The 25,605-nt window shown below is 52.8% G+C and overlaps 1 protein-coding gene across 3 annotated transcripts in view; it reads right to left on the bottom strand.

The window, feature by feature from the left end:
* Nucleotides 1-2,949: 2,949 nt before the first annotated feature.
* MAPKAPK3 (MAPK activated protein kinase 3) overlaps nt 2,950-25,605 on the bottom strand; it is a 37,361-nt gene continuing 14,705 nt past the window's right edge. For all 3 annotated transcript variants that reach the window (XM_050780953.1, XM_050780952.1, XM_050780951.1), the window contains exons 3-11: nt 12,052-12,191; nt 10,734-10,798; nt 10,165-10,244; nt 7,714-7,837; nt 6,472-6,547; nt 5,993-6,117; nt 5,431-5,516; nt 5,053-5,133; nt 2,950-4,358 (exon numbers count right to left, since the gene is read on the bottom strand). In XM_050780953.1, coding sequence (XP_050636910.1) covers nt 4,206-4,358; nt 5,053-5,133; nt 5,431-5,516; nt 5,993-6,117; nt 6,472-6,547; nt 7,714-7,837; nt 10,165-10,244; nt 10,734-10,798; nt 12,052-12,191 — 930 coding nt within the window. In that variant the 3' untranslated portion in view covers nt 2,950-4,205. The remainder of the gene's footprint in view (nt 4,359-5,052; nt 5,134-5,430; nt 5,517-5,992; nt 6,118-6,471; nt 6,548-7,713; nt 7,838-10,164; nt 10,245-10,733; nt 10,799-12,051; nt 12,192-25,605) is intronic.

Raw genomic sequence — 25,605 nt, 5'->3', positions numbered from 1 at the left:
ATGCAGTGGTACAATCATGGCTCACTATAACTTCAAGCTCCTGGGTTCAAGCTATCCTCCTGCCTCAGCCTCCCAAGTAGCTTCTTATGGAATTCCTTACCGAAAGCTGCCAGGGAAGCTATCATAGAGCCCATGCAAATGCCTGTGCGTCTGGACTCGCTGATGAGAACAAGTGGCCACTTGGCTTCTTAGCTCACCTAATACTAGCTGATTGTCAGAGATTTGCGCCCATTTCATGGACAGCCACACTGAGGCCCAAAAAGGAGTGTGACTTGGCCAGGCATCCAGCCTCCCGGTCCTGGCTTGTAAGAGCAACACCTGATGCTGGAGATCACGGAGCCAGGCCCTGGGCTGGGCTAGCGGCTGGATCAGGCTCCTCATGGGCTCTTGGAAGTGGCCAAAAAGATGTGGGAGATAATGAGGCAACCCTTCCATCTGCTCCTCTGCTAACTGCCTCTAGGGCACCCCTCCCCACCTAGTTACAGGAGGGGCCCTACCCTCTCCCCAACAACAGCAAGGGGCCAAATGTGACCAATAAGAACCCTCCCCTGAAACTGACATGTGGACACCTGAGCAGATGACCTCCCCAGCTAGGACTTCTGCAGCTCTGGTTTTGCCAGAGCTGTGGAGGTTTTTAAAAAAAAAAAAAAAATGGCCGGGCGCGGTGGCTCACGCCTGTAATCCCAGCACTTTGGGAGGCCGAGGCGGGCAGATCACGAGGTCAAGAGTTCGAGACCAGCCTGACCAATATAGTGAAACCCCATCTCTACTAAAAATACAAAAATTAGCTGGGTGTGGTGGCGCGCACCTGTAATCCCAGCTACTTGGGAGGCTGGGGCAGCAGAATCGCTTGAACCCGGGAGGCGGAGGTTGCAGTGAACCAAGATGGCACCACTGCATTCCTGGGCGACAGGGCGAGACTCCGTCTCAAAAAACAAAAAACAAAAAACAAAACAAAACAAACCACTAGTGCAGGCAGAGGATCAAGGCCAGCCCCAGGGAGAAGCACAGACTGGCAGAGAGGAGTGGCAGACAGAAGTCCTAGAGCAGGGAGTCCCTCTGTCCCTGAGGCCCTGGTCCCTGCACTTCTGCCTGTAACCCTGTATCCTATCAGGCACCTAGGTACCTTTCCCAGCACTGGGATGCATACATTCTCTCTGGCTCAAACTGTCCCATGACACCTCCTTCTCCTGGAGCCATGTTCTTCCATCACAGACCATATCAAGACCTTGATTAAACATTTTTTTTTTTTTTTTTTTTTTTTGAAATGGACTCTTGCTCTGTCCCCAGGTTGGAGTGCAGTGGCGTGACCTCGGCTCACCACAACCTGTGCCTCCCGGGTTCAAGTGTTTCTCGTGCCTCAGCCTCCCAAGTAGCTGGGATTACAGGCACCTGCCACAACGCCTGGCTAACTTTTTGTATTTTAGTAGAGACAGAGTTTCACCACATTGGCCAGGATGGTCTTGATCTCCTGACTCCATGATCTGCCCGCCTTGTCCTCCCAAAGTGCTGGGATTATAGGCGTGAGTCACCACGCCTGGCCAATTTAACATTTTCACCATGTGATGTTTTCACCTTCTCCCACATGAATGTAAACACCTTGAGGTGAGCCCCCTGTCTGAAGTTCTCACTGCAGCCTTCCTTGTACACAGCACAGCATCTCAGGTACACTGGATGCTTGGCAGCCAAGCGAGGGAGGCCATCTGTGCCTCCACAGCTTTGTGACTAGATGGACTACGTCTGCCTTTGCATCTGGCCAGCATTCCTCCAGATATAGAGTACACTAGGAAGGCTGGGCTGAACCACAGGCTCCATGGGGTCTCTTGAACTTACCTGGCCACCCTCCTGGAAGCCCAGTACTGGAACCAAGGCCCAGGAGGCCCACATGATGCTGCTCTGGAAATAAAACCCCATGGGTGAGGAAGGCCTGATTGTCTGGATAGAAATTTCCTGAGGTAGAAGTCTAGAGACTTCTAGATACTCTAGATATAACTCTAGATATTCTCTCCTTCCTGAGGTAGATTTGGGGCTGCTTTTTCTTCTAGAGACTTCTAGATACTCTAGATGTAACTCTAGATACTTCCTTCCTTCCTGATGACTAAGGATGTTAGAGTAGCTAATGACTGTGGGGCATAAGCCACGCACCTGGCACCTCACTAAGTACTTCACACACATCATCTGCTCAAATCCCCCACACAACTCCATGAGATGGGCACTATCATCACCAGGACACAGCTGAGGAAACTGAGGCCAAGAAAGCTGCCCAAGGTCACCAGGCTGGGAAGCAGCAGAACATCTCAGGCGTGTTTGCCTGTCCCCTGCTTTCCAGCAGCTCTGCACCCTCCCCCACGCCCTGAAGGAAGCGGGGTGGAGGAGTGAGCGCTGCAGGCAGCAGATGAGCTCTTGGAAAACTGGGAGTTTCAAGATAGGAGCTGGGAGAGAAATGCCACAGTTAGAGCCCTCCTTGAGGCTGCCCGCAAGGGCTCCTGAGGGGTAAGAGTGCTCTGTTACTGGAGTAGTCAAAAGACAGTCTTGCAGCATGCCGCCCCCTCCCCTCCTCGATATTCTCACTGCCAAATGAAATCTGGCAGTTTCTGAAAATAGCTCAGCGCTGCAGCAGGCACTCTGCCCGCCCTTCAGCAGGCTGGCACGCAGCTGGGGGTGGCCACTGTGGGCAGACACTGGCACACACAGGACCGGGGGTAGGTGTCACACACACTGCACAGGGGCGGCACAGACCTGGGGGCATGTGGCAGCTGCCATCCCTCAGCTCTTCTGACCTTTCTACGCCTAGCGAGGACTCAGTGGCCTTGGAGTTAGCATGGCATGCTTACCAGGCCTGAGGCACCCCCTCCAGCTGGGGTGAAATCACTAGTGGGTCTGAGAAGCTGCCCTTGGGCCACTTTTGTCCACCCCTGTAGACAAAAAGTAAACCTAGGAGCCAGGAGAAAATGATGAAATGGTGTTTATTACTATCTGGATGTAAAACCCAGCAGTGTTGTCCTATCTGACATGGTCTAGGGTTTTCCAGCCAGTGAGAGAGGGGCCAGGAAGGAACTAGGCTGGGTGTCAGGCACTTGTCAGGCAGCACCAGGCACTCGGCACCCTGAGGCTACCATGGTGGGGTGGGGCTGGTAAGTCCTGATCAGCCAGGAAAGGCCCTCTCTGCCCCACTCAGGCCCAAGCCAGGACCAGATGTTCTGAGCATGGCTCGGTCGCCTTCCCCAACCTCAGGTCTGACCCAGAGTAAAGAAAGAGACCTCAGGTTAATGGGAAGCCTCTTGGCCCTGCTCCCAACCAGCCACTTTCACATAAGTACACCAAAAGATAGCCCCTCACATCAACAGAGAGAGGCTTTCCTGCCTGAGATCTGGTGAGCAGATGGGTGCAGGGGAAGTATACTGGCTTTTCTCACAGTGACATTTTCCAAAGTGGAAAAAGGTTAAAAATATCCCCCACCTTAAGTTCAGATGAAAAGCCACCATTTGGGTAGGGAGTAGTGAGGGGATAGCTAGGCCCAGGGACTCCCTCAGGGGAGAGTGCTGTGTTCCCTCTGGGCTGGGCTGCAGCAAGGCAGGGCTGGACTGCACAGGGAGGCAGGCAGACCAGATCCAGCAGCCTCAGGGAGCCCAAGGAGGAGTGAGACTGAGAGGGCCAGCCAGTGTGCGAGAAATCAGCCTCCCCAAGAAGGCAGAGGTGAACCCTTAGTTGCCCCTCCTCCCTTACTCGCTCACTCAGCATTCACAGGCAGCAATGTGGTCCCTGGTCACCATGGCAACCAATGGCCAATGCCTTTCTCAAGGCCAGGCCCATCTGCCCACCCCGCAGGGGGATGTCTCTGTGGAAGACATGGAAGATGGGAAGCCCAGCCACAACTCCCAGTGGCCTAGAAAGCTAAGGCCATGGACCAGGGCAGGACAGCACAGAGGCCTCACTCAGGCCATCCTGGCTAAAGGTGCTGCTATGGCAGCAGGCAGCTCCCAGCCCCTAGGCCCTGCCCGTCTCTAGGGCTTGAGCCTGGGCCAGAGATCTGAAGGAGGTTTAGGGTCAGGGTCCTCCATCCTGAAGTTCCAAGTGACAAATTAAAACACAACAAAATAATCCTTTTGTTAAAAGAATGACCCTGGGCCCTCCTGGCCAGGGCCTCAGCACATTCCAGTCTGTCATGCAGGCTGAGAGGCCAGGCTCCTCCAAGGTCCCATGAGCTACTGGTTGTTGCAGCCCTGAGAGGCAGAGGAGCTGCCTGCCTGCTTTTTTCTCCTCTTGTTGAGGAGCCGGTTGTTAGAGGTCTTCAGGTCCTTGATCTTCACCTGATCATAGTCCACCCGCATAGTGGCTAAGGCACTGGTCATCTCCTCCTGGGGACAGACAGGATGGGGGGCACTAAGAGGTCAGGATGTACTGACGTTAGGAACTATCACCCCCTGCCTGGGCAGCCCCTTAACAGTGTCAGTGACAGCCTGTGCTGCTTCTGTGCCCACTGTGTGCCCAGCACTGGGCCAAGCCCTTTGCATCACATGAGGGACCGCACTACAGTCCTCAGTGGCAGACACTGAGCTTCTTCACAAAGGCACAAAAGGAGAGTTATTCCCTGGGACCACACCAAGGGTAAGTGGGATAGTGAACTAAACCACTTCCACCACAGAACCACAAGACCTTCAGAGAATGCCATCTCGCTGGGCAACCAGCACACTGGGGCGTGGAGTTTGTGCCACTGGAGCTGCTACCCCATATATTCAAATGTGGCCTCTGCTGGGTCTAAACCAGGCTGACCACCCTCCCAAATGTTGTTGGTTACAAGAGAGGTCATCATCCAAGCTTGGTACCAAAGCCCTGTTTCATTGAGAAAGTACGCCAGGAGCACCACACTGAATGGGGTAGTGAGGCCCAATCCTTGGAGTGCCATGGTTGGACCACTGTGACAGTCACTGACATCCTGTCCTCCAGGCATAGAAAGGGGCCAAAGACCCCAGACTCTGGGTAGCCACCCCCCGAAGTCCCTTTTGCCCAAATCCTGGCACCTGTAGTGAGACTGAGGCAGAGCCCACCCACCTTGACTTCGTCCCAGTGGTCTTTGTCTTCCTGCAGCACTCGGGCCGTGTGGAGTGGGGTCTGTGGCACCACCATCGATTGCTGGAAGGAGCCCCATGACCATGGATTAGAAACTGGAGGCACCTGGGACAGCACTGGTTCCCCCAACTCCATCCCCTTCTCCGAGTCTCAGATGGGAAAACTAAGGCTTGGGGTGCAGAAGGAGCCTCAATGGGGCAGTGGCAAAGCCAGGTTGTAGGTGAGGCCCTACTATCTACCTGTGCGCATGGGCCCATTCCAGCCCTGTACTGGGGCCTCAAAGCAGAGCCACCACCCTCCTGCCCGGCAGTCCCACTCTGGCTGGACACCCTGCCTGCCATGGGAGGAGGAGGGGCTCACGTTGATCCAGGGGTGGTTCATAAACTGAGTGATGGTCAGCCTCTCTGTGGGGTCCGTCTTCAACAGGAGGCGGATCAGCTGCTTGGCTAGGGAGGCCAGGGAAGAGAGGGGAGAGGTGAGGTTGCAGAGTTCCTCAGAGCCAGCCCCTCCACCCTTCCCCATAGACCACAAGCTCTGCTGAGGCAGGGGCTGCATGTGCTCCCAAATTCCCAACCCACAGAAAGAGTGAGCTAACAACTATTTCTTGTTTTGAAGCACTAAGTATCCAGGATAACTGGTTAAGCAGCAGTAGATAACTCATACAGGGCAGCCTTGTTTGTGGTCCTCAGAAGGGAAAATATGAATGAGGAATAGGAGTTAGAGGGAGTTTTGAGGAAGCAAGTTTTGAGCCTGTTTGACAGATGTAGAAACTGAGGCTCAAGAAGGTTAGGGGACTTGCCTAGGATCCCATAGCTGGGAAGAGGGGGAGCCAAGATTTGAACACAGGTCAGTTTGACACCAAAGTGATGTTTCCCAGAATGAAAGCTGCAGGGGCCAGGCTGGGACAGAGAGGTTCACTCACCATCCTCAGAGACCTCTGACCACTCAGGATTGGGGAAGCCATACTGGCCCAGGCGGATCCTTCTCTTCATCCCTGGGGAGATGGCCTGGCCCGTGTTGGAGTAGAAGGGTGGGAAGCCACAAAGGCTGGGGGAAGGGGTAAGTCATTTGGCATAGGGTGGGACCAGTGCCAGGGTAGACCCATTTCCCCTCAAAAGTCCCTGACTGGGGAGACAGGCAACCAGACACCATGGCAATAATACCAGCCCTCCAGACTCCCAGGCATATCCCAGGAATGCCATCAGCCCTTGGCATGGGGAGACCCTCAGGCACCTGAAGGAGTGGTGTCCCATGACCAAAAGGGAAGGGCAGCCTGCATGAGGAGTGACACACACAAGCCCCTCACCAAGGACATGGGGGTAGGGGGACAGAAGTGGTCCTGAGGGCTCACAGTGGGGGTGAGGACAGAAGATGGAGGCAGGAGGTGGGGAAGGTACTCACAGGATGTACATGATGACACCCAGGGACCACATGTCACATGACTTGTCATACTTCTCTGGACCCAGGACCTCAGGGGCTGCCAGGGCAGAGGGACATCAGGGCTCTCAGACCCAAGGGTCTTAGAGCCCAGGCAGAAGCCTGAAGCCTGGGCGAGGTGGGGAGCAGGTACCTGGGCTGGGAGGTAGGGCAGAGCAGACTGGCGTCTGGCACCTTTTGGAAAGGCAGCACGTGTGTGAAGCTGGGGGAGGAGAAAGCTCCCGGAAAAAAATCAACCACTTTCAGACATACCCCTAGCTCCCTTGGGCCTGGGCCCCTCTGCCAGTCTCAACCTTGGTGAAATAAGAGAAGGCCAGTCTGGGGCTTGGTGGGAAACTGCCGTAGGTGAGAGGGTCTTGGCCTGCCAGCTGTCCTGTGTCCCTTGCCTCCCAGAATGCACAGCCTAGGTCACAGGCAAGGAGGAACCAGGGGCAAGGCTCTGCATTCCATCATCAGCTTGGCTACCAATCCATGGGGCCTGTCTTCCCTGTGCAATGAGGTGGGTAGGCTAGAAGATTTCTAAGTTAAAATACTGCAAAACACATCCTAGTTAACAGAGTGCCATTTCAACTATCTCAGGGAGCTTCCCACCCCTTCAGCAGCCCTCCAGGAAGACCTCTTCTGAGGAAGAAAAGCCCTCTGTCATCAGCCCACTCTCAGGTTAGGGGGCAGTTTTGGCAAGGAGCATTTTCAGATCTGGGGGTTGCCCACTTGCAGAAGGGCAAGGAACTTTTCCAGGAAACATGAGTATATGCACACCTCCAAGCCCTGGCTTTAGTGACTCTCTCCCACAAGGCAGGTGACTGGTACCCTTTGTCCCTCCAGGTTAGGAGGAAATGCCTGCCCGCTTTCTGAATATGAATCCCAGGAAGACAAAAACTAGAGAAAAACAACCGCGGTTGGGCTCCGTCCCGAGCTGATGGCAGCCTTTTATCACATATATATTTAGAGCTGCTGTGATGTCATTCAGCTCACAGGCCACAGCCAGAATTTTCCTGGATCTATTTTCAAAAGCAGAAGCTGAAGTTTGGGAGAATATTTTTGCAGCCTCCGGCCCCCCACGTCACCCGCCTCCATGCAGACAGAATTCTCCCCCTCCCTCCTTGCTGGGCTTTAACCCTTTGTTTTCTGCAACCCACCGGCTACCCTACAATACAGCTGTATAAGTTGGGGTGAGGAGTTACAAATCATGTCCCAAGGACTCACCCACATAATAGGGAGTATAGCAGGGTGTCTGCAGGGCATTTTGGGTGGTCTCCTTAGCAAAGCCAAAATCGGTGAGCTTAAGCACTGCGTCTTTCTCCTTAGATGTGTAGAGCAGGTTTTCAGGCTGGGCCAGAAAGAGAAAACATTGGTTTGGAGTTAGGAACCAGGCAGGAGCAGAGCCCCAAGGTGATCTTCAGCCAGACTCCCCAACTCCATCCCAGTGCAGAAGGAGCCAGGTCCATTTATAAAAAGACCTGGGCCTTGCCCACCAACATGGGTCAAATATAGAGAAACCCAAGGTGCTACCTGCATTCACAAAAGGGGAAGCAAGGCAGGTGTTCAGCCAAGGCTGTGAATGACCAAGTGCCATAGAAAGTCTCGGGGCAGGAACTTCTTCACCCTGGCTAACCCGGTGAAACCCCGTCTCTACTAAAAAAAAAAAAATACAAAAAACTAGCCGGGCGAGGTGGCGGGCGCCTGTAGTCCCAGCTACTCGGGAGGCTGAGGCAGGAGAATGGCGTAAACCCGGGAGGCGGAGCTTGCAGTGAGCTGAGATCCGGCCACTGCACTCCAGCCTGGGCGACAGAGCGAGACTCCGTCTTAAAAAAAAAAAAAAAAAAAGTCTCGGGGCAGGAACTTCTGATCCTGAGTTGGTGACATTGCCATGAAATGCTATAGCAAGGGTGCTAGGGGAAGGCAGGCTGCTCATAAGTCAGTGTTGCCAAGCACATGTCCCATACCCAGCCCAGAGTGAATCCTACAGGGCTAGAAGGACAGCCCCAACTGAGGTTGCTTAGGGGAGAAGGCCCTGGTTGCTCAGACCCCAGGAGCTGCACAGGGGCAATCTTCCTGTGTCCCAGGAGTAGCCAGGGGCCTGGCAGATGAGGGCAGTGGGGAGGTCTGTCCCTGAAACTGGTTTTTAATGAATGGGTAGGATATAGGCCCATGGAGAGGAGCAGAAGAGACCCCCAAGCAGAGCTGGGGTAGAAGGATGGGGTGTTGTTAGAAGGATGGGGTGGTGGTTTAGAACCAATGGATGCTATTTCTCAGGTTCTGTTTGAGAAGATCTGACCTTCTCAATTGTGATAAAAATTGTGATAAAAACAGAAAAGCAGTTTTAGTCTATTCAAGGGAATCTCCTCTGCAGAAGGCTTTTCTCTCTTTGGGAAAAAAAAGAAGCCAGGGTCCAAGTAAAGCAAGGATTTACAGGTTGTGGTGCTCAGCCAGAGGGAGGACCTGATGCAGCAACTAGAACCTCAGCTCGCCTCTGCCCAGTCTGAGGAGGAACTAAACCAAGGAAGGTAATGTTCTAGGCTTGGGGCAGAGGGTCCAGGAGAAGCAGACTCTGCTCTGATAGTGCTCACACATGCTTATGTGTGCACGTGCATGTGTGTGCTGTACATGCAGAGTGCCTTGGTTTGCATTTCATCCATCTGATCCAGATGACCTCTAAGACCCAGTTCTCCCAGGATAGGAAATTTGGAGAGCTGACCTTCCAGCCTCAAGACTGGAAGGTGGCCCAACAACTGGCACTATCTCTATTCCTTCCTCCAGTGCTCAGCAAATGGCTTCTTTCCCTTAAAATGCTGGTATCAGAGGGCCTGATCTATCAAAGCTATGGCTGTGACTTCACAAAAGCCCCAACAGGGCCAGGTGCAGTGGTTCACACCTGTAATCCTAGCACTTTGTGAGGCCGAGGCAGGTGGATCACCTGAGGTCAGGAGTTCAAGACCAGCCTGGCCAACATGGTGAAACCCCATCTCTACGAAAAATACAAAAATTAGCCAGGTGTGGTGGCGGGTGCCTGTAGTCCCAGCTACTTGGGAGGCTGAGGCAGGAGAATCGCTTGAACCCGGGAGGCAGAAGCTGCAGTGAGCCGAGATTGTGCCACTGCACTCCAGCCTGGGTGACAGAGTGAGACTCTGTCTCAAAAAAACAGAACAAAACAAAACAAAAAACCCCAACAGCATCAGGCAGCCCCTTCCTGAGGTTGCATGCACACAAAATTTCTTGCTGAACAAGTGAACAAATGAATGAATGAATCCCAGTGCAGCAACTACACAGCCCTGGGCATGTCACTTAATCTTTCTCTGAGCCTTGTTTTCCTCATCTGTAAAATGGGTAATGGCACTTGTCTCACAAGGCTGGGTGAGAATGAAATGAGATTGCTTGTCAGGGCCTGCTAGCTTCAGGCAGGCACTTGGTTATTCTTATTACTATTGGGATTACTCAGTGTTTGAAAGAAACAAGGGGACCCATCTGGTGAGAACAGAATGAGTATGCTGAAACCAGAGAAGAGGCTGAGAAGAGCAGTCTGGGACACAGAGCGGATGCTTTGAATGTGACTATGGAATATGGCCTCCACCCAGTGGGTCCTGGATGCCATCAGGGATTGTGGAGTGTGACAATATCCTCTTCCCTGGGTCCCCAACCTGAATCCTAGAGCCTCACCTTGACATCTCGGTGGGCGATGTTATGGCTATGCAGAAACTGGATGGCAGTGCCGATATCCCGCATTATCTCTGCAGCTTCTGCAGAAACAGAAGAGGAGGGGGTCAGTGATGCCAGTCAAAGGTCAAGCTCCCACCCTATCATCCCTCCTGGACACAGTCTAGCTGGCCAGCACAAGACAAGAAGACAGTGACAGCACTCCTGCTATCCAGGTTCTCTATCCCGGGATGTCTACCCCACCCCAGATACCCCAGTTTCCTCCGAGGATACCCCCAACCCATCTAAACTTCTTTCCTCAGTCCTGAACTACCTCTCCCCAGCTCAACTGCAAGGCAGCACCAAGAGGCTTTGAGGCCTCCATCCCAAAGCTATAGAGAGTCCATCTTCGACAAAGTGTCTCAGACTCAGAGAGTCCCTTGTGGGGTTGGACACTGAGTCCCACCCTTTCTTATTCAGATGGGAAGACTGAGGCACAGAGAGGAACAGGGTCTTGCCCAGCATCACACACAACTCTCTGGTCCATACCTCTCACCCTGAATCCTCCTGCTGGTCCAGCTACACGCACATACCTCTCTCCGTGAAAGCCTGGTCGCCACGCTCCTGAATCCTGCTGAACAACTCACCACCTTCCATGCTGTAAAAGAGGTGACTATAAGCAGAGAGGGGGAAACTGCACATCATCGTACCCTTGCCCCTGCCCCAAATCACAGGACCAGGCTTCAAGCCCTACCACTCTGCTCCTCCCCTACTGAACAGCCACTGTCACCCTCCCTGTCCCTTGCAGAACCTGGTGCATGGTGGGTTGTCAGCTTGGGTGGCTTGAACTGAACTCTTGGAACTAGAAGAGGGTGGTGGGCTCTGATCCCTGCCAAGAAGCCTGTGTGTTCCCAGTGGCACGGCCCCTACCTGACTGTGAGGGCTTAGGTACTCCCAACCCTATTCAAGTCTCTGTTTCCCCAAATGTGGGATGAGATGTTAATTATCATCATATGACCACTGTTCTCTGGGCACCTACTATGTGCCATGCCCTGGGATCCACATTTCATGAGTGCTGTTGTGTGATCCTGGGCTGGTTCTTTCACCTCTCTGTGCCTCAGCTGTCTCTTTTGTATAATAGGCATGACAACACCAACCCCATAGTCATGCAGATTGAATATGCAATACACATGGGCCACGTAGAATGGAGTCAATCACAGGGTAAATGCTACATTAAGATCTTCTCCACATCTTACATGTGAGTTACAGAGATTCAGAGAGGTTAAGAGCTGCCCATGGTCACACAGCTAGTGGGTAGCAGAGGCAGGATCTGAACCCCAAATCTGAAGAACTGGCTAACCAGTACAGGAAGGGGGGACTTGAAAGGCAGACAGGGAGGAGCTGGGGACCCAGAGTCCAAGGACAGCTGGTGCTGAGCCACGGTGTTACAGAAAGAAGCCCAGGGTGGAGCAGGCTGCTGGCTCCTGGTTCTAGGCCCCAAGCACCCAATTCCTGGTGGGACCATGGGAGCACATATCCAGGTCAAAAGGAGAGAAAGTTGAGGGAACTGTGTGGGTCCTGTTCTTCCCCACATCCCCCATCCATCCATATTCAGGGATTGGGAGGCTTCTCTGACAGCTCTTCTAGGCCTCCTCACAGAGTAGAAATCACACTCAGGGAGGCCATATTAACCCCTATGGTTTCTTGTCCACCCTTGAGGGAATGTCCTTATGGCCAACTCCATAGATCCACAGGCAGGGCCTGTGGCTGCCTGCTCCATTGCCCCTCAGGGACTACAGTGGCATCCAGATCTGCTACCTGGAAAACAAAGAAAGTCTCTAGAAGCATGGCAGGGAGCCTGGGGGCCACAGGGATGCCGAGGGGGTATGGAGACAGGGCAGGCCAGCATACCATTCCATGATGATGAGGAGACAGCGCTTGCCATGGTGCATGTTCTCATACACATCCAGGATGCGGACAATGTGGGGGCCGCCAGAAGCCTGCCAGTGATGGTCTACCTCCTGCCGGGCCTTGGGGCTGTCATATAGGAGCTGTGGGTGGGTGGGCGTAGAAAGCATCAGGCTCAGAGCCCTCTACCATCACTTTGCAGACAAAAACATATAAGCTCAGAGGCCTGTGACCTGCCCCAGGTCACACAGCTTATAAGGAGCAGAATGAGAATTTGAATCCAGGTTTCTCTGACTTGTGGTCCAATGAGCCTCTGGACTTGAGGGTCAGTCCTGGGCTCAAGCAGCTTGGCAGGTAGTTCAAGGAGTCTCTGGGAGGTGGCTGACTGCTTCGAGGGGCTCAGAGGCCAAAGAAGCCCTTGCCTCCCTTCTCAGGGACTGCAAATAAGATGGAAATTGAGTGGGTTTTATAACCCCACTCTAATCACACAGCAGCCATGGGACCTCAAGCCAGGGGCCACACATCCCTTGAGCCTCATTTTTACAATGAGGATGACACAGTTGTTCTATTTCCTAGGCTAGGGTTGGAAATTGTACATGTAAATTGAACAGGATAGCACCTGGCACATAGTAGGCCCTTGGTGCCTCCCTTGTGATTCTCACCCAGCACATCTATGAGAAACATAAGTGTAGATGTAGAAGGTGCTGGGGAAAGGCTGGGGAGGGGAGAGGGTGCACTAACACACAAATCTGCCCTACAGGCCGCAGCATGATCAGGAGAGTGCTGGAGTGGGAAGGAAGACTTCCTGCAGGAGAGGTTGAGGCCTGTGTCTGTCAATCTATCTCCCACAAAGAAACTGGCCCAGAGTGGAGGGAGACAAGGCCACACTCCTGTAGGGGTAAAAGTAATTAAGACTTCAAATTCTCCAGGAGTGGGAGCGAGAACAAAACTGTCACTACCAAGTAAAGTGCTTCTAAAATGAGTTGCTTGGTCATGATCGCCCAGTCAGTCCCCAGCTCCCAAGGTAACTTTGTAGCCTGCCTGGGAGCTGCTATACAATACCAGGGCAACAATGTCATCCCGCTGTGAGAGAGGTGGGGCCATCTCAAGGTGACCTAGCTGCCTAGCCTCCACCCTCATCCCATGCTTACAGATCTCCGGTGAGGACCCAGAGGTAGAGACTGGGGGCAGGGAGGACCCTAGTTGAAGGAGATGACAGCTGAGTGGAGTGAGATGTGGGTTTGGGATTGAATTCCTCCAATGACTCGGTGTGACCTCAGGCAAACATTTACAGCTCCAAGCTGCAGCCCACAACTCTGTAAAATGGAGTAATAGCAGAGTCATTCCCACAGGGTGCATCCCAGCAAGGCAAGCATCCGGTGGGCAGGCATCAGGATCCTTGCTTGGGTTAACTCAGCCCTGGACTGTGCCTGCCAACCAGCACCAAAAATGAACAAGGTCTCACAGTGGCCCTGCTGTAGGAGGAGAAGAAGTCAGCATGCATGAGGAGATGGCCCAGAATAGGGACAGCAGGGACAAGCCACTCCCCAAAAGGGTTGCTCACTCAAGGACCAGCCATGACACTGTGTTTCCTAATGGAGGAGGGCTGGGGACCAGGGCTGATGCTCAAGACTGGGGCTCAGATCAGCACTGCTCAGCATCCGTAGGACCCTGGGCTGCCCCAGCCTTAATTTCCTCCTCTGCAGGATGCGGACAGCCAGGCCACTTTACACAGGGCACTGTTGGGGGCAGGCTCTGGGACCACACACCCTCTCTAGGTAAAGACAAACTGGGGCAGGGCACTGTCCCAGAGAGGGGAGAGGCAGGCAATGGTTTCTCGAGCCTGCTGCCCTTTGGCTCTCCCTCCTTTTCTGGAGCTGCTCCCGTCAACTCTAGCCTGGGAATACAGGCAGTGCAAGGAATATAGAGAGCCAGGGTCTGGATAAGCCCTCCAGCAGCTCTGTGCCCCTGCTCCATTACCCAGAGCAGGCTGGGGGTATGTGTCAAGGCTGCTGTGGGCAGATGCTCCTGCCTGGACACTGTGGATCATTGCTTATGCTGCCCTTGCCTTCCAGAACACCCCTCAGGTTGGTGTCCGCACAATTCCCAATCACCAGCTTCTTCCTCAGCGCTGGGACCAGAAAGCTCAGTGCCCCCAACTCACCTCCACCATGTCCTGGGGTGGCTCTAGCTGGGGGTACCCCAATCCTCAGCCATAGGAGCCAAGAGGCACCATCCTCCCTCCCTGCACCTGGTTCCTTCTTTGCCTCCTCCCCTTCCCCCTGCCTGATCCCCTCCTCCCCAGCCTGACCTAACCATCTCCTCTCAGGCCTAGCAGGCTGGCTCCCACACTCCCTCCTCACTCCCCATCTTGTGGCATCTCACTCCCACATCAGAATCCTCCTCTTCTCTCTTAAAAGCCCCGAGCTCACAGCTGGAATGCTTTCAGTAGGGTCCTCAGCCCTGCCTCTCCCTTTATGACTGTAATCCACCTGTGGCCACAGACACTTCCTCACGTCTTCCAGATAAATGTCCTCCCCCAGCACGCAGGGCTTACCTTCCTTTCCCACCTCACTTCCTGCTACCTCTGGGCCAAAACCACTTTGTTCTGGCCAGAAAAATACATGTGCTGTTCCCAAACAGGCCTTACTCCCCCAGGCCTCTGCGTCTAGGCCTGTGCTGGTCCCTGTCATGTGCATTCTTGCCTCATCTTCTCTGTTGGGTCAACTCCCTCTTTTTGAGGAATCTTCAGGGCTCAATTCAGATCAATCAATCAATCTCTCTCTCTCTCTCTCTGTGGAAAATCCTCCCAGTACCTTTCTTACTGGTTTTGCCTCTGTTCCTCCTATCAGCCTGGGAGCAGCTTGAGGACAGAGGCAGGTCAAATTCAGCTGGGGGTTCCTGGCTGGGGCCTGGCAGGAAACACTGGGCTCCTGAGCAAACAAAGGATGGGAGGATGGGCCCAGGACTGGAGGGAGAGAGGGAGAGAGGGAGGGCGATCGATGGCCAAGGAGCCGCCAGAGAGCCTTCCAGCCTGGGCCTGTAGCCTGTGCTTTGCTGAGGTAGAGGAGCAGGTGGAGCTGCCCTGAGCTGGAGCCTCTGGAGGCTTCCTGCCCCACTGCGTCCATATTTAGGAACCCATTTCCTACATGGATTAAAATAGTCCTTCTACAAGTGCCAAAGCCCTGAAAATAGGCACAGGGGCAGGGGAGAGGGCTGTTTCAGGAAAATATAATAAATGCCCCACTGGCCTCTCTACAGAGCACATCACAGGAGACAGACCCCTCAGCCTGGGCCCAGGTCCAGCTGCCAAGAAATCTCCTAAGCTATCTCTCCTGACCCCTTGAGTTGAACATGAGCATAGCCCAAAACCTCCTAGAGCCTCAGTTTTCTCATCTTCCTTCCCCTTAGCCAGAGCCTTCTCCTCCTCCAGGTCTCCCCTCAATGTGGTACACCTCAATGTCATCTCATCTCAGAAGCCCTCCCTCTTCATCCTTTGTTTTTCTTTCAATATATGCTTCGTTTATTGAGGTGTAATTGACATATAGTAGAATGCACAGGTCTCAAGGGTCCAATTCAATGAGTTTTGACGATTGCACACACCCTTGGGACCCAAACTTCCATCAAGATGGAAAACATTCCTAGCTCCCCAGAAAGCTCTCACATCATTGCCCTTTTTACTTCCTGTGCAGCACTTGCTCACAACCTGCAATTAGCTTGTTCCTTTGATAACTCTTTAAGCAAACACACACATACAGATATTGTACTTTCAATGTGCCTGGCTCTGTTTGGGGTACTTTATAAACACTAGGAGGAAAGAACTTCATTATCGCCACTTTTTGGATGAGAAATTGAGGCACAGAGAGAGAAAGTAATTGGCCCCAAATCACATGGCTGATCCCTCATCAGACTGTGGGCCCACAGGGCAGGGTCAGTCTGCCTGGCCACCTCTAGGTCCCAGTACGGGGATACAGGGCCTGACACAGAGCACTAACTCAGGTAATAGTTGTAGATTTCTTTTTGAGACAGAATCTTGCTCTGTCATCCAGGCTGGAGTGCAGTGACACAATCATAGCTCACTGCAGCCTTGATCTCCTGGGCTCAATGATTCTCCAACCTCAGCCTCCCAAGTAGCTGGGACCACAGGTGTATGCTACCACACATGGCTAATTTTTTTTTTTTTTTTTTTTTTTTTTTTGTAGAGACGGGGTTTTATCATGTTGCCCAGGCTGGTCTCGAACTCCTAGGCTCAAGTGATCCTTCTGCCTTGGCTTCCGAAGCAATGAGATTACAGGCATGAGCCACTGCACCTGTTAATATTGGTAGATTTAATAAATCTATAGAGTAAGGATGAGGGGAAAAACCTCTCACAACCTATCATGAGGACAAGATAAGATTAAATTGGCTGCGCGTGGTGGCTGACGCCTGTAATCCCACCATTTTGGGAGGCCGAGGCAGGTGGATCACGAGGTCAGGAGTTCGAGACCAGCCTGACCAACATGGCAAAACTCCGTCTCTACTAAAAAATACAAAAATTAGCCAGTGTGGTGATGTGCACCTGTAACCCCAGCTACTCAGGAGGCTGAGGCAGGAGAATCACTTGAACCTGGGAGGCGGAGGTTGCAGTGAGCTGAGATCGCACCACTGCACTCCAGCCTAGACGACAGATTGAGACTCCGTCTCAAAAAAAAAAAAAAAAAAAAAAGATTAAATTGAGGAGGCCCCAGTGAGGCTCAATAAATGGGAGACATGACAACCTGGCCAAACTTTCTCCCTGCTGCCCAAGGGCAGCCTGTACCTCACCTACCCGCTCTGTTGAACCAGGCTTTACCTCCTCTTCCAGGGAGCCCATCATGACTGCTCCATTCCACAAGGCATTGCTGCAAGTTGACCTCCTTCACATAGGTACATGACTCCACACTACTCTTCACAAAAGATGTCCCAAAGTAAGAGCTCCATCTTCCCAGGTATGAGAATGAGCACAGAGCCAGGACACAGGAGGCCCAGGTTTTATCCCTATTCTCAGTATGACCTTAGGCCAATCCCTTTTCCTCTCTGGGCCTCTGTTTCCCCAGTGTTAAGTTGTAGGGCTTGGGCTACATAGGGTGGGGGAAGAGACGTGGGTAACAAGGCGGACTTCTAGACAGGGGTTCCTTGCAAAGTACCTACCATAGTACCACTCCCACATCATTGCCCCCATGGAGCAGCCTCTGGGTCCCCATGGCCTCCACACCACATGCCTGAGCCCACTGGGGGCTACCTGGAATGGGCAATGATGTCATGGTTCCCAGTCACAGCTGGGAAGACAAGAAGATAGGAGGGGGCTAAGCACGGTGGATCATGCCTGTAATCCCAACACTTTGGGAGGCCGAGGCGGGAGGATCACCTGAGGTCGGAAGTTTGAGACCAGCCTGGCCAACACGGTGAAACCGCATCTTACTAAAATACAAAAAATTAGCCAGGTGTGGTGGCACACACCTGTAATCCCAGCTACTTAGAAGGCTGAGGCAGGAGAACGGCTTGAACCTGGGAGGTAGAGATTGCAGTGAGCCGAGATTGCACCATTGCACTCCAGCCTGGGCGACAGAATGAGACTTTGTCTCAAAAAAAAAAAAAAAAAGAAGAAGAAGATAGGAGGGGACTTCTGACAACCCAACAGGCCCCTACCCTTGCCTCACTCCTCTCCTATGTTCCCTGAGCTCCCCAGCGGTCCATCAGAACTGGAGGGTCTGTGATGGCACTTGGGCAGCTCCACAGCTCTAGCTAGTGCCCAGTAGGTACACACAGACACACACACTCACCACACACACACAGACATACACACACATACACCCCTGTGAGGTGGAAACTGCGCTTCTTCCTGAAGAAGGGGATTCCTGGCCATGCACCTGAGGTGTGGGTCCCCACTGAAGCTCAATGAGCATTGAATTTGAGATGACATTTCCTTTAGCGAGTGACCGCAGGCCTCAGGCTTTGATGTACTGGTTTTCACTTCCCCCTTCTCCCCTCATCCTCCTTTGCCAGATTCTCTTTCTTGCCTCCAGAGCCAGCAGCCAGAGGCCAAGACCCCTACTGACTTCACCAGCTAGTGAGTCCCAGCAAAATTTGAGAGCAGAAGGGCTAGTGCCCCTCTAGCATCACCCGGTGGAATGTGGGGGCCTCAAAACAGGCCAGGCCCCTCACTATCACCTACTATGTCCCTTCCCACCCTTGCAAGGACACGGTTTACTTGTGGGTGGAGGAATTCTTGAGTTCCATAGCTGGAAAAACTACAGCACCATTTGCCTGTTTGGAAAACAATTTGCAGTTTACAAAACACTCTGCTGTCCCTTATCTCATGGGAATCCTTGGCGCCACCCTGTGAGGCAAGCAGGGTGGGAACCATTAGCCCCAATTTACAAATTGAGGAAACACAGGCTCAGGAGGATGAAGTCATTGCCCTGTGGCCACCTGGCTACAGGATGGCAAGGCTGGAGAAGGAAGGAGAACAGGACTTTTGAGAGAGCACCCAGACAACCCCTCCCTGAGGGGAGATGAGAGGAGGGGGTGGCCCCAAGTTGGAGAGGCACTGGTCAAATCCACAGCTTGCACAAACTGGGGAAGCTTGTTCTGAAATAAATGTGTGCATCGGTGAGTGGGTGTGTGCATATGTAGGGGTATGAGGAGGGTATGTGGGGGCATGTGTGTGTGTGGGAACATGAGTGTGTGCATGCATGTGTACATCCATGTGTAGGGGTGTGTGCATGGGTGTGTGGGGCGTATGGGAGTGGGTGTGTGGGCCCATGGGCATATGTGTGTCTCCAGTCTCTGCAATGTTGACTTTGAACTCGCAGAGAACAGGATTTATCCATCTGTCCATTTGTTCATCTAGTATTTTCTACTTCTCCAAAGTACCTAGCAGAGAACTGGCCACAGAGAGGTGCCCAAGAAACATTGGGGGGTCTTATTGCTACAACTCAACCTAGGACAGCCTGTGCAAGAAGGTGACCAAGAGATGGGCGGATCACGAGGTCAGGAGATCAAGACCATCCTGGCTAACACAGTGAAACCCCATCTCTACTAAAAATACAAAAAAAAAAAAAAAAAAAAAAAATTAGCCGGGCGTGGTGGCGGGCGCCTGTAGTCCCAGCTACACAGGGGGCTGAGGCAGGAGAATGGCGTGAACCCAGGAAGTGGAGCTTGCAGTGAGGGGAGATCACACCACTGCACTCTAGCCTGGGCGACAGAGCAAGATTCCGTCTCAAAAAAAAAAAAAAAAAAAAAAAAGAAGGTGACCAAGCCCAGATGCCTCCATTATTCAGCATTCAGACCTCCTCTCCCACTGGGACCCCATCTCCATGGCAGGGCCTAACACTTCTTTTTGCCCAGAACTAGAAAAGCACTCTGTCTGTCTTCTTAGAGATCGAACAAAGCTGGGATGTCTGCAGTGACTCTTGGGAACCAGTCCCCAACACCCTCCTCCAGCCACCTCCTTTCCCAGGAAGGGCCCCCTATCCAGGTCCACCCACCCACACATGGGTATCCCCATCCAGCTCACCCCAGTGCTGGGCTCTTCTCAAGTAAAAGTGCCCACAGTATCTCCGTCTCTCACATATAGGAAGCGCCCAGGCTACCAGCTTGGAAAAGCAGTTTCCCCAACACCCCCTGCAGCCACACCCCAACCTCCATACCCCTGGCCAATTAACCTGCAGCCCCGGCCAGGCTGCTATATGTATGGTCTCTGCCAGAACACCCACTCTTTCCGGGGGAAGAGAGCTGACTTATCTCTCCCATCAACGAGGCAGTAATAAATTAAGAAGCTGAAGCTATGGATTTTGTGACAACTCACAATATGAGAGACATCAGCCCTACAGCAAAGGGAACTTCCTCCTGGAGGCCAGGGTTCTAGTTCCTCTCACCACCCCTTGAGGCCCTCCAAGCCCCATTATTTCTGCAAGCCCTGCTTATTAACAACAGTATTTCAGACATTTTATAATTCTAAAACAAGGCAAAAGCCAAACCAAACAAAAACAGAAGATTTTCTTTAGAATGAAGAAAAAGATAAAATGCACCAGAAACCCATGCAAGTTCAAAACTACAAATGAGGACAAATTTTAATTCTGAGCTTCCTGGAAGTCTTGGCAAAGATGGAAACCAGTTAGGCTCTGCTGCTTTTATTACCCCATGAAGAGGAGCACAGACATTCACTGAACATTTTCTAAGACAAAATTCTAAAAAGGATTTCACATCAAACCTTATATGGGAGAAAACCTTCTGACAACACCTTCAACAGCAATTTTGCAAAAGATACAGACTCAAATGAACATATCTAATATGGATTCCCCCATGAAGACTGACGCCAGCACATGGGCCTCAGCTATTGCCTGGCATGTGGGCCAGGAGTGCTGAGATAACATCACCAGACCTTCATTTTCTTGGGATTCCAGCTTTGTTTTGTGCCGGAGGGCAGAGAGGAGAGGAGCAGCAGGGACCATCATGGCCTCCAACACCTTCTGTCCCACCTAAGGGTCTCGTCCCAGCCTCAGGCAAAGGCAGGCCAGGATGCTGAAGATTAAATCTCAGCGCACGTGCTCAACGCTAAATCTCAGGCAGCAAAACTGTGGAGAATGTTGTAGGGAAATTTAGGTTTCATTGTTGGGAACCCCTATTCTTACAGAGACAAGCCATAAATAAGACAAAGCACTTTGAACCTACCATACTTCCTCCTTGACAAGTCTTCGACTCAGCCATCTCTAAGATCTCTCCCAGCTCCCAGTTGTATGATTATTTGTGATTGTTTCCCATGAGGATCACATCTCAAATGATGTAAGAGACACCACTGGAATAGCAGAATTCATTTTATAGCCAGTTGTTGAAACCCCTGCCAGCAGTGCTGGCACCTGTGTGGGCAATTAACACACTCGGCCCTGCCAGCCAGTGTGACCCTTGCGGGCTGCTTTGCCCACTCGGAGAATGGGTCACAGCCTCAGCCTCTGCTCTGTGGGGAAGACATCAGGATGGGACTGACCCTGAATTTAGAGTTCAGAAGCAGGCTTTTCCTTCTTAAGGCTTCAGCATCTTCCTTATAATGCCAGAGCCCCGCTCCTGCCCCCCGTGTCCTCCTTCTCCCTCCCACCAAGGGCACCGGTGCTATTTGGAGAGCTGGAAGTAGTGTAATATCTAACTTTTTAGCCACAGTTTCAAAACAGAGCTGCAGACCCGTGCCATTATTCTCTCACACACTCATTTTCCCAGCTTTTGTATCTCATTAAAGGAGCTAATGGAACCAATTTTGCAGCTATGGATAAGTTGGCCTCCTGACAGATGAGACCTCGCTTCATTAAGTTCTGACCACATCCTGTCCTCTGTCTCACCCTGCCCATTGACCTCTCCTCCTTAGAGGCTCAGTTCCAAGGAGGGCGGCTCACGTGATACTACTGACCCCAAACGTCCAGGCCCCAGGTGGGTGCTGAGGGAATGATGGAGTCAGGTAGGATTAGCTCTCGCTACATGACAACAGTCTGTCCCTGGTGCTGGGCCAGTACTGTGCTGAGGCCACCTCATACAGTGCTCACCATAACCCAACGAGCATCAGCAGTGCCCTTCTACCTGTAGGGAAATGTCCCTCTAGAAGGTTAAGTGACTTGCCCAAAGTCACACAGCCGGGCAGTGAGAGTCAAGACTTGAACCTAGACCTGTCCCCTGCACTGGGAACCATGTACAGCTGCTTCACCCCTTTTCCATGCAGCTTCAAGGCTTGGAGCAGGCACTCATCCCTACAACACCAGCCTGGGGAAAACAAACAGAGAAGGCCCTGCCACTCCTTCCGAGAGCTTGGCCCACGCCCCTGGTCTGGACCAGGCCCTGCTGCTTGGTGGTTGTTACAATAATGGCAGATGTTCACGGAGCCCTGCCCTGTACCAGGCATGTCACACCCATTAGCTCTTGCCCTTCAACAACTCCATTGTTAGCCACCATTTTCAGATGAGGAAACTGAGGGTCAGAAAGGCTTTGTAGATTCTCTGGGTCACATGGTTTGCACATGGCCACCTCTGAGTCAGAGTTCTTTGGGAAGCAGGATTCAACTTTCATCCCCAAGGAGGCCTGCCCATGTACAGATCCCCTCCCAATTCCTGCAAACATGTACTGGCCCTGTCTGGGGGCTAGGTAGACTGGGACTGGGAATGCTGCCATGGGCACTCTGTCCTCAAGGATTTAGGGGTCTATGGATGAGTCACTGCCAAGTGGGATGCTTGATGATGACATGTACACCCGGGAAACTGGTCCTGGCTCCTTCCCTTCCCTTCTCCTTTCTTTCCAGAACCAGAACCTGGCAGAACAGGCGAGATGGGGAAGGCCAGCCCCTCCTGAGGGAACTCACAAGAAAGGAAGATGCCTGAACAATCACTCCCCTTCTAGGCCAAGGCCAGGACACCTGATGGGGGCAGGGGGCAGCTTGACAGGCTGGGAACCTCCACCTGACCACTTCCCACTAGAGTTCTTGGGGGGAGAGGGAGTAGCTGAGGTTCCAAACCTAGTGTCTTCCCAGGAAGCTCTGCTGACAGGACAGCCAACACAAATTTTGAAATCATCAAGTCTTAGGCCGGGCGCGGTGGCTCACGCCTGTAATCCCAGCACTTTGGGAGGCTGAGGCGGGCGGATCACGAGGTCAGGAGATTGAGACCATCCTGGCCAACACAGTGAAACCCTGTCTCTACTAAAAATACAAAAAAATTAGCCAGGCATGGTGGTGGCGGGTGCCTGTAGTCCCAGCTACTTGGGAGGCTGAGGCAGGAGAATAGTGTGAACCCGGGAGGTGGAGCTTGCAGTGAGTGGAGATCACGCCACTGCACTCCAGCATGGGTGACAAAGTGAGACTCCATCTCACATTAAAAAATAAATAAATAAATAAATAAATAAATCCTCAAGTCTTAGGAAGACAAGATTCCTCCAATTTACTAAATTTTGATGGCCTCAGTTGGTCTGCTTCCCACCAGCCCCAGACAACCTGGAAACAAAGGCTGAAATGCTAAGTCTGGGGGATGGGAAGAGTGGAGGGAAATGCTTCTAGAAAGAGGGACCTGAGGGAGGCTCCCGGGAAGGAAGAGGGAAGAACAGTGGGAATGTGAGTGCTAGGGGGTCCCAGTGCCCCAGACCAGGGACCATGCACAGCAGGACTAGCTGTAGCCACAGGGGTCCAGGTGTGTCCCCAACTCCCCTGTGGCCTTAAGCAGGCCATTCAGCCTCTCTGAGCCTCACGGGCCCAATCTGGAAAGTGGAGATGGTGCTAATACTCCTGTTCCCAGGGAGCCAGGAGGAGGGAATGAGAGCACACACAAAGAGCTCAGATGAACTCGGTGTCGGGTGTACACTGAAGGAATTGAGGGGCCATGATGGTACAGGTGAAAACAGTTTCCGGGTTTGCTTAGGGACTCCTGGCTTCAGGATTCCCCTGGGTCTTCCTGAAATGGCCTTACACTCCTCCCCTCCTTGTTTCCCAGAACTCAGGGAAAGCGAGGTGCAGCCTTGGGGACCCGGGGGAGGCAGAACCCCTCCAATCCAGCAGGTCACAGGAAATGGTCTCATATCCTCAGAGATGCACGGCCAGACTGGGCTCTTCAAAGATGGACCAAGAACCTTGAGTTCATGAATCCTGTTTAGCTGTGAAAGGCTCAATAAGAAAGGGGAAGACCCTCCAGGGTGGAGAGGGTGGCTGATCTCAGGGGAGGGACCCTGGGGAATGGGAACCAAGACTGAAAGGACAGAGACCCACAACAGGGAACTCACCCAGCTTTCAAGCTTGGTCAATTACAGGAGGGGGCCCATCTTCACTTCTTTGTGGAAGCCCCCTACTCTCCCAGGTAGCAGACACCTTTACACCCCTCGATTAACTCCTCGCATCCTTTTGAACAATGTCCCTCCTGCAAAGTGTGTGACCATGGCCAGTCCTTTTACCTTCCTAAGCCCCAGCTTGCATCTGTGAACTGGGTACCCACTCTCCTCCCACATGGCACCTGTGTTACAGGTGGGGAGAGGCCCAGAGACAGCTATGGCCTCCTCCCCTCCCCCAGAGGTTCTACAGTGAGAAAGTGGCAGGATCAGAACTCCCTCTGCCCTTGACGGGTGTGGGATCCCAGCATTCTGCCCACGGCCCTCCCACAGAGGGCTGGGGGAGGCCGCAGAGACCACTTGTGAGCCCCCTGAGTACATACTCAGAAGATCTAGGTTCTGGTATCTTCCTTTAACTTCAAAGAGGAAAAGGGGATTTTTCTATCAAAATCAGCTACATAATCTGTGAAACTTTACCCTGGTTCTATTTCTTCTATGACAGTGTAAAAATAGGACATTTTCATCATAAGACTGGAACATTTTAGCAAACACAAGTGTTTTGTTGCAATCTCAGAAACAATGTCCCATCAGCGGTCTCTCTTCATGAAGAGACTCCACAGCAGCTATGAAATATGTGCCCCCAACTGGCCAGTTGTGTGACAGTGATGCCCACATAGCTGCCACAGGGTTACAAATGGCCATAGAACCCACCCTAACAGGGGTGGCCAGGGCAAGTGAGGTCATGCCTAGGTGACCCCTGCTGAAGCACTCAGCAGGTCAGGCCTCTGGTCAGCTCTGGAGAGAGGGGACCCAACACCCTCCAGCTTTCAGAAGAATGACAGCTGGTCTCCCTCACCCGGAGGAGATGTCACAGAGATGACAAAGGAATCAGAAGTGGGCGTGAGGAGATGCACTGGCTCACCCCCAGAGGCATGGCACAGAGGCCCTAGGGAACCTTCCATCCCCACCCCCGACACTGACCTTCTATCTCATATATGCTCAGCATGTCTCCTTCATCCTTTGGCTTCATTCACGTCTCTGCAGCTCGCCACACAGGCCTGGGTGAGCACAGGCAGCCATCGCTCTCCTCAGGCTCCTCCCAGGGGTAGCAGGAGCACTGGCCATCCAGGCTTCCAGTCTCCCTTGGTCCCTGGCCCCTCTCCCCTCCTGCTCATGCTCAACCAGAGGACTCCCAAGGCACTGACACCCAGCCGGCTCCCAGGAGGCTTTCCTAGTCTCTGATCACACCATGGAGCCATAGCTACGAGGAAGAGGGGGAGGCCCTGCCCTCTAGGGGACCAGAGTGGTGGCCTGGCAGCTCTGAGGGACACTGCCTGTTCCTGCCATGAGACTAGGTGGCAGTGACTCACTCCCCCTCTCCTGGGCCTGCCTAGGGTAAGGACACACCCTGGTACTGGCTCAGCCTGACTCAAGCACTTAATTAGGCCATGAAGTACAGCAGAAGGGGTCCCCAAACCTGAGTCATAACCCCCAGAGTTCCTGAGCCTGGCAGAATATAGCCCTTGCTGGTGGCATCACCATAGACAAATGTTCCCCCTGACAACACCATTTGCTGACTGGTGTGGGAGAGGCATCCTGGGGCACTCTCTGACCAGTCTCTATGCTGTCTATCTACTTGCAAGATCAGCCCCAGCAGTGGGCAAGGCAGGCCCCCCTGACCTGCCTGCTTCCCTGGTACTGCCGATGATCATTGCCCACCTAACATGTCTTCGCAACCAAAATGGAGGC

This window comes from Macaca thibetana, chromosome 2 (assembly GCF_024542745.1).
Source record: "Macaca thibetana thibetana isolate TM-01 chromosome 2, ASM2454274v1, whole genome shotgun sequence".
Taxonomy (NCBI): Eukaryota; Metazoa; Chordata; class Mammalia; order Primates; family Cercopithecidae; genus Macaca; species Macaca thibetana.
This window is presented reverse-complemented; position numbering and strand designations above follow the sequence as displayed.